At 42.1% G+C, this 8893-nt stretch overlaps 1 protein-coding gene across 3 annotated transcripts in view; it reads left to right on the top strand.

Moving 5' to 3' along the window:
* Positions 1-3541: 3541 nt before the first annotated feature.
* Mecp2 (methyl CpG binding protein 2) overlaps positions 3542-8893 on the top strand; it is a 63501-nt gene continuing 58149 nt past the window's right edge. The window contains exon 1 of one of the 3 annotated variants that reach the window (XM_039099534.2): positions 3542-3739. In XM_039099534.2, the coding sequence (XP_038955462.1) occupies positions 3630-3739 (110 nt within the window). In that variant the 5' untranslated portion in view covers positions 3542-3629. Of the gene's footprint in view, positions 3740-3817; positions 8699-8893 lie in introns of those variants that run through there. The other 2 variants (NM_022673.2, XM_063279838.1) reach the window with 2 other exon arrangements.

Below are 8893 nucleotides of genomic sequence, written 5' to 3'. Positions count from 1 at the left end.
ATTTTACATAAGTATCTACAAGCCAAATTGTGTTTATACTTGTGTATATGGGATGTACTCTTCAGTATTTTGGACTGTGTCATCTTTTTCATTTTTATTTGTCATTTTGGATTTATTCTTTTAAAATATGTTTTTCTCCATCACTCCCACAGATTTTTAGGCAGACAGAGTGGATGTGTGTGTTCTATTTTCCATATTGCTAAAATTCTACAGTTTGTTGAGGTATATACATATAGTATGTTTTCCTGGTTGTAATTGCCCCATTTTTTATGTTGGGGATTGAATCCAGGGCTTTATAAGTGGTAGGCAAGTGCTCTACCATTATGTTTTATCCTCGGACTCTATCTCCCCATTTTAAAGGGATGTTATTTTTAAATGCTACAGTCCCATTTTAAAAATGGTTCCTTTTAATTCTACTACTAAAATACTTTGGTGCTGTATGTTTTTTTTCTATTTTTCAGTGCAAACATAAATTATGTCATTTACATCTCTTTTATCTAATTTAAAGAAGTTAAAATTCTCTTCACAAAATTTGAAAAATGTCTTGTTTTCTTGTTTTGTACATTACTCTTCTCAATGCAGAATTGCCTTATTATAACCCATAAAACTTTGGGACTTTAATTTTAGTTTTTCAAGACAGGATTTCTCTGTGTAGCCCTGGATGTCCTGAAATTCAGAGATCTGCCTGCCTCAGTCTCCCAAATGCTGGGATTAAAGGTATAAGCAACCATGCTAGGTTCAAAACTCTTACATTTTGGGGCTGGGGATTTAGCTCAGTGGTAGAGCGCTTACCTAGGAAGCGCAAGGCCCTGGGTTCACTCCCCAACTCCAAAAAAAAGAACAACAACAAAAAAAAACTCTTACATTTTGATCAGGGCAATCTCCAGATTTGTTAATGAAGCACTTACATTTTTATGTTGACTCTTCCATTCCAGGAATGTGGTAGTTGACTTTTTTTCCACATCTTTTAAACTATTTCAGTAAATTTTTATATATGTTTTTACATTTCTTTAAATATTTTTATTACATGTATTTATTATTATGTATATATGTACACGAGCATTCAGATGTTACAGTGTGAGTGTGGAGGTCATAGAACAACTTTCTTGAGAGTAAGTTCTCTTCCTCCATGATGTGTATGCTACGTGTCACTCAGGTTACTAGGCTTGGCAGCAAGTGCTCTTATCTATTGAGCTGTCTCAGAGAGCCAGATTTTTATATTTCTTAATAAGTTTATCTCTAGACTTCAACCCTCCCATTATATTGACAACATTTTATTACTAGCTAGGTTTACATGCCTGCACCCTAATACTAAACATAGACTAATGACCATTTCTCCTCATAGTGAAGGGCCAATTATGAGATTATAGTAGAAAAATGACATATTTTATTTTTGAAAATTATATTGCATTGTAGATCTTGCTCTATTTCTTCCTTTGTTCTCAATTAAATATCATGTTTCATCTACAGTTTTATAAACATCTTTGATCAGATTAAGAACGTTCTAGTTATAGTTCTTTAAGTTGTTTTTAAAATCATAAGTAGGTATTGAATTTTATCAAATGCTTTTTCCTTCATGTATTGATACTCGCATGATCTGTTCTTAAAATTGTAATTGATTTCTAATTTTAAACCATCCTTGTATTTGTGGACTAAAACTCAGCCTGGAGGAGAGGAGGCTGGAGAGATGGCATGTTGCTCTTGCAGAGGACCCAAGTTCTGATCCTATCTTCTGCATCTGCAAATACCTGCATGCTCACACCCCAACACACACACACACACACACACACACACACACACACACACACACACACAATCACTCTGAGATTATATCCACTTGTTTTTTTTACATTTATCTATCTTAGTATTTTATGTGTATGAGTATATTTTATGTGTCTGTGTGTATTTGTGTGTACTACATGTGTGCTTAGTACTCACTGTGGTCGGAAGAGGGCACAAGATCCCCTGAGGCTAAAATTACAAATGGTTTTGAGTGGCCATATGGGTGCTGAGAATCCTCTAGATTTCCCCATTGTAGTAAAAAACATTCACTTAGGTGATCCTGCCCCAAACTCAGCCAAAATCCTTATTTTTTTCTTTCTTTCCATCTGATATCCAATACTTTTGGCTCAATTTAGAACATAAATCTTAAATATCACAACTTATCAGAATTCATCTGCTATTGCCCTAGTTAAAGCCATCATCATCATTATCATCATCATCCCCCTTCTTCTTCTCCCCACCCCAACTGTTGTCAGGACCTCTGGACTGGCCTGTTCTCCATTCTTCACTGGCAACATAGGTTTTATGATGCCAGCTAGTGACTCAAGTATCAAGGGCTTCTCATCTCAAAATAATCTCCCAGTTCTTTTGGTGACCTAAGTCTCTCTCCAGTCACACTGGCCTCCTTGGCAAGACATGCATAGTCCTTCCTTAGAGTGTTTAAACTTGCCTAGAATGTTTTCCCCAGTTACCCATATTGGGGGATGACATGGGCAAGTGCTAGAGGTTATCAAAATAGCACTCCTTTCGCTCTTGCCCTATTTCAAAGTCTTTATGAAAAATTTTAAATTCTACTTACTTGTATGTTTAGTATGATTCTTTCTTACCAGGATTCTAGTCTGTCTCCTTGTTCAGTACTAAAACAGTGCCTAGCAACTAAATGAATGGAGAGGGGAGCCAAATTTGAATCCAAAAGTCTCCTATTGAGCACAGGATTAGCACAAGGAGCATCGAATGCTGACTAGTATAAGGGTAAGGTTGCTTTGACAATCCTGACACCTTATTACCTAAACCTTCCCTCATACTCTGAAATCCAGATTGCTGGATCTCAGGTCTTCAAAGCAGGGCTGCTTCCTCTGGGCTCACTCTCTTTTATACTTACTTCAATCAAACCTTCTGATTCAACAATGACAGACAAATCTCTTATTAGCTTGGCATCTGACATCTGCCCACTATAAAGGTCTGCAAAGACCAGGATTTGTTTGATATGTTGATTTTACTGCCTTAAGAGTGCTAATTAGGTGGAATAATACAATTGGTAGAGCCTTTAAAACAAGTCCCTTGGCTTGGAACAACATCAGGCTCCTCAACAGGCAACTTTGCTGCTTCTACAGAAAATGATACTAAGAAAATGCTGGTGCAGTTAAATGCTTATCACAGCGTGCCCGATGCGCTTGCGGATAGAGGGCAGGGCGGTTCTAATAGGCGACAAGAGCCTAGACTTCCTTAAGCGCCAGAGTCCACAAGGGCCCCGTTAATCCTCAACATTCAAACGCTGCCCACAAAACCAGCCCCTCTGTGCCCTAGCCGCCTCTTTTCTCGAAGTGACAGTAGACCTCCACCAATCCGCAGCTGAATGGGGTCCGCCCCTTTTCCCTGCCTAAACAGACAGGAACTCCTGCCAATTGAGGGTGTCACCGCTAAGGCCCCGCCCCAGCCTGAGCTCCACAGCCAATAGAGGGTAAACTCGACAAAGCGCTGCCGTTAGGGCGCGGGCGCGCAGGTGCAGCAGCGCCCAGGCTGGCCGGGAGGGCGGGGCGCGACGTCGGCCGTGCGGGGTCCCGGCATCGGTTGCGCGCGCGCTCCCTCCTCTCGGAGAGAGGGCTGTGGTAAAAGCCGTCCGGAAAATGGCCGCCGCCGCTGCCGCCGCTGCCGCCGCCGCCGCCGCCGCTGCCGCCGCCGCCGCCGCCGCCGCCGCCGCGCCGAGCGGAGGAGGAGGAGGCGAGGAGGAGAGACTGTGAGTGGGACCGCCAAGGCTGCGGGCGGGGACCCTTGCTGGGGGGGGCGGGGGGTAGGGGCGGGACGTGGCGCGGGAGGGGCCCGCGGGGTCGGGCGACACGGCTGGCGGATGGCGTCCCTCCTCTCTACCCTCCCCCTCTCTCTGTCGCCGGTGGTGGCTTTCTCCACTTGTCTCCCGCAATTGCGAGCGACGGTCCTCAGCGCGATCTCCCTCGAGCCACCTTCGAATGACGCCCTCCCGCTGCCCGCTGCCCGCCCCATCTGTGCGCATCTTGGGCCCCAGCCTTTGCAAGCGCCCTTGTCGTCTGGGTTTCGCCAGTTGGGGCTGTGCGCGCTCCTGCCCTTCTTGGGGTTTTGGGCCGCGGCACTGCCGCGCGCCCGCGGTCCCGGCCTCTCCCTGGATCGCGCTGTCCCCTCTCCCTCGCGCGCCCCCACTCCCGTTACTCGCTCCCCCCCCCCACATACTGGCGCGCGTGCGCAGTCCATCTCCCGTTGGGAGAGTGCGCCACAAGGGCTCCTGAGCTCTTACCCCCATCTCTGGATTTTGCTCCCTCCTTCTCCTCTCCCATTCCATGACTTTTTGCCCCCACTGCAAGCGAGTCAGTCCATCAGCTCCATTCCCCACTTGGCAGGAACAAGTTGGGGGTTAGTGTCCACCCACAAAAAGGACTAGACACTATGTTCCTAGGTCCCACAACTCATCATAAAGAGATGGTTGTAGTTCTCATCAGGAACCGTGGGCTAGGGACTGTGCGTTCCTCAGCACTCGAAGCTCTTCCGTGAGACCATGCCCGCAGGGTGCTCTGGTTCTTTGGGGATGCTGTACTGTGGCTTCGGAATATGAGCGTCTTCCCACCCTCCCTCCCCTCCCTTCGCCAGCGATCATCCAGTTACATAAGTGGAATGGGACTTTGTATGTAATGGGCTCTCTTGGTCCTGGAGTGCTCAGGATCTCCAGTACCAAACATCGCTATGACTCCTCTGTCAATTATCTCTGAAAGTTCATTCTCTTTTTAGTTCGGTTATGACTGAATCACTTAAAATAAAACACAGGTGACTTTTATGTGTCAGTAGCAATGTTTCTGAGGTTTTGCACTAAAGGTTTAATCAATCGTGGTGGAGTCTAAAAAGATTCGGTTTCACAAGAAAGACCCTGGTGTGACATTGTTAAGTATGGACCCCCGCAGGGCAAAGCTTGCTAGGGAATACCTCTGTGCTAGTTCTTTGTATGTTCCGGTAAAGGTTCATCAAAACAAAAATGGGCTCCACCATAAAATTGATATTCCTGACTCATAGTCAGGGAGATATGTACTCCTGGTTAATTTTCCAGGAACACAAATGGGCTCTGTTGAGTCATTTGCATGTCGTCTTCAGTGTTTGGAATCATTACCCCAAACAGTGAGACAATAATCTCAAATATAGGGTTGTTGATGGCGATCATGAAACAGAATGAACTAATTTATAGTGCTAAGTGACTGAGATGTTGTAGGACTCTCACAAGTTCTAGATGTTTTTGATATACTACGTAAATGAAACCAATTTGGGCCTGGGTAGTAAAATTTCACTAATAGGTAAATTATTATTGTATTTTGGGTTTGTGGTTGGATTTATGTGAATCTCAGCAATTTCAATTAATAACATGATTTAAGCTGATGTCTTAGGTTCTTTGAAATATGTTGGATCTCTATAAAAAAAAGTTTGGACTGTTAGGTCCTTGGGGAATTTCCACCAAGGATTTGGAAAAATATATTTATAGGCTTTGGTTTTTTGTGTGTTTGTTTTTAACTTCAAATTCAAGTCATACTCAGAAAGCCTAGAAAACACTTGCTTTTATCTTCTTACCTGGGTATGTCAGAACCTTAAAGAATCCACACACTTTAAAAGTACAAATGATCTAAAATGAGTTAATACACATAACCCATTCATTAAACAAATTGCTGACCGACAGACAGAGTGCATTCACTTTCACAAACACACCCAAAAGATTTCAAAGTTTATACATTTGAGCCTGAGCTCAGAGTCGAAACCTTTACTTTGTTTTCATATTCTGTAACATGTTTGCTTCCTCAGGTGCCCCTCGGGTTAGCTATTTGTTTTACTCATAGCTCTTTAAACATTGTAAGCAACTTTTAAAACAGTTTCCTTTCAAAGTTCCTGTTGACATCTGAAGTTAGTGTGTCCTAAGAATTTGAAGAAACTATATGACTTTCTTGCTAGTATTGATCTATCACACATGCCTATTTCCTTTCCATGAGAATGTGTCTTGAGTGCTTTAAAGCTACAGTAACAGGTTCCTCTTTCACTGAAGAAGAAAGCATCATGTAGACGTTGTACTCCAAGGATTATTTTTTTCCTTTTTGTTGTTATTGTTATACTGGTGGTTAGACCCAGGACTTCATGCTTGCCAGGCAATCACCTCATATCCTTAGCTGCCTTCTGTTTTTTGTGCTGTTTGAATCCTGAGGTACACATGACCACAAAGACCACACGTAGACCACAAAGGTTTTGGAAGCTTATTATATGTTTTTGCAATCTGTGTTTGTATTTTCCAGATAGAGTTGTTCCCTCTGCCTGATCTGCTTCTATGAAGCTTAATCTATTGGGGACAGGGAGACAAAGCTATGGAGTTTGAAGGAAAAACCTGCTAAATTCTATGTTCTAGTGCCCCAACTCCACCCATGCACTCCTGAGAAGGTTTTTTTTAACCTAGAATAAAGAGCAGCAGTGGTAAACTTGTTAGTTTGTTTGCATGGTAAATGATGTGTCCTGGAACCTGTTGTCTTTTCTAAGGGTGAAATCTTTCTAAAGGTGAAATCAGTGAGAATCTTTTTTTATTAATTATTTTCATATATTTCATCCCAACTGCATTTTCCACTCCTCTCCTCCCAGACCCTCCTCCCTTCCCCTTCCCCATCCACTCCTTTTCCCTTCAGAAAAGGGCAGGCCTCCTAGGGATATCAACCAAACATGGCATATTAAGTTTCAATAAGACTAGACACTTCCCTCATACTAAGGTGGCCCACTAGAAGGAAAGGGATTCCAAAAGTAGCCAAAAGTGTCAGAAAGAGTTCCCCACTCCCTCTAATAGGAGTCCCACAAAAACAGGTCACTCATTGGGGAATCTTTTAATTGGCTAAGCAGTTTACCACTAGCGAACTAGACCTGGGAAACATAGAATCATGGACAATGACATTGTTAGTAGCCAGTGTTTTAAGCACAGCCTTGACTGGAGTGTGGCAGAATACATTTTAATCACCTGTTCTAGTAACATCTGTGCAGATCAAGCCATGTGACTGACAGAATCAACCTTTTTAGTTGGGTAGAGAACACTATTGTTCTTCCAAGGGAAAGACATTGTCCTCAGCACCCATCACAGCCTTTTAAAATCACTGTTGTCCAATTAGAGAACTGCACCTGCTCATTATTTTAGGGAGGACCAGTGTGAATCCAGTGGCTCCCTGTTTCTGGGGCTTTCTTAGACAGAAGGTGTGTGTGCTCTTCTGCTTCCTACAATCTCTTCTGCCTTTCTCTTCCAAGGAACATTTTCCTTTGAAAGTTTGACTTCAACCACTTTCATGGAAACTATAGTGTATAGAATGTCTGAATGGTGGCAAGACTCAAGAGAAGGCAGACATGCCCACCACCATGTTAAACGGCAAAGTATGGCCTTCTCCTGGACACTTTGCTAGCTCTGCTGGTACTGTGGATGTCTGGACTCTCGTTACTGGCCAAGTCTCAGTACAAGTGTGCTTATCTTTTCCTAAGAGCTGGGGGTATTTTAGTATGAATATTTTTGTTGGATTTTCACCTAACTGTATTTATTTTTAGCTTTTTTCTCATGAAATCTCAAACTTTTTTTTAAGAACTTAGAATAAAGATTAGTCCAGCTTCCAATGAAATAGGGGCTGAAGATATAGGGCATAGTCATTTGCTTCACATGTGCAAGGCACTGATTTCAGTTCCATCCTTACAAAAAATAAAATTGCAGGTAGGTAAAACTGTGGTCTTGAGAAGTTGTGACTTTGTAGGCCTTCTTAAACAAGGCACTGGTTTGATTTTTATTAGGTTGCTATCCAAAACTAATTAATTTTGGCATTTCAAACTGTTCCATAACTTAATTCTATGATTTAAGAAATTATGGGAGTGAAGAGGTTTTGCTGAGCCTTAAAAGATAACTGTAAGCATCATCAAGGGACTTGGTTGCTGTTGCCCTTCCTCTGGATTCGACCCCATGAGTGACTATAATAGTCTTAAGTTGTACAGTATAAGCCTTTCTTTTAGTGTAAAGATAAAAGTGTTATTACTGGCAGAGCCAAGTGTCTGAAATTACATATTTAGGCAGTTTAGGCTTTAACAAGGAAATGATGATTAGCTTGATGGCAACAGCCTTATTGAACATATGTGCAAAAACAAGAGAGACTGAAGCAGGAAGATCTGAGTTTGAGGACAGCTTGAACTACATAACAAAACTGCCTCAAAAAGCAACAATAGATATATATAGAGAGAGATGGCTCAGCAGTTAGGAGCACTGGCTTATTTTCTATTACCTTTGTAGAAGCTCACAATGGTCTAATTCTAGTCCGAGGATCCATCTTCTGGCCTCCACAGGCACTACATGTGGGTAGTGCGCAGACATACATTCATACAAATGCTCATACACATAAAAATAAATAAAATCTCAAAAAAATTAAAGAAAAACAATAACAAAAAAATCAAAAGAACCCATCAACTCAATGTGTTACAGACATTGAGATTTACTGATTTGAGAGGCTTACAGTAATTGGTTAGAGAAGGATTTATATAGTTTGGATGATGGCTTTGGATCTCCTGGTGCTTTTTGTCTTTTATCTCAAGGTGAAAACCCCTTTGTGTGATGTTAGAGCAGTTCCTTGCAGCTTTGACTGCTGGAAGCAGAAGAGAGACTTTTGCCTCTGGATTTGGTTGTGTTCTTTTTGAGGTGATGTGTGGGTGTTTTTGTTTGTTTGTTTTGGTTTTGGGTTTTTTTTTTGTTGGTTTTTGTTTTTTTCTTTTTTGTTTGTTCTGGGGGGTGTTGGGGGTTGGATTTGGGCTTTTTTGTTTGTTTTTATGTTGAATATACTCTTGAACACTCTTGAACACGTTCTATCATTGACTTTTCCTATATAATGTGGTG

Source organism: Rattus norvegicus, chromosome X (genome assembly GCF_036323735.1).
Source record: "Rattus norvegicus strain BN/NHsdMcwi chromosome X, GRCr8, whole genome shotgun sequence".
In the NCBI taxonomy this organism is placed as follows: Eukaryota; Metazoa; Chordata; class Mammalia; order Rodentia; family Muridae; genus Rattus; species Rattus norvegicus.
Note: the sequence above shows the minus strand (reverse complement) of the source record. Positions and strands in the feature narration are given on the sequence as shown.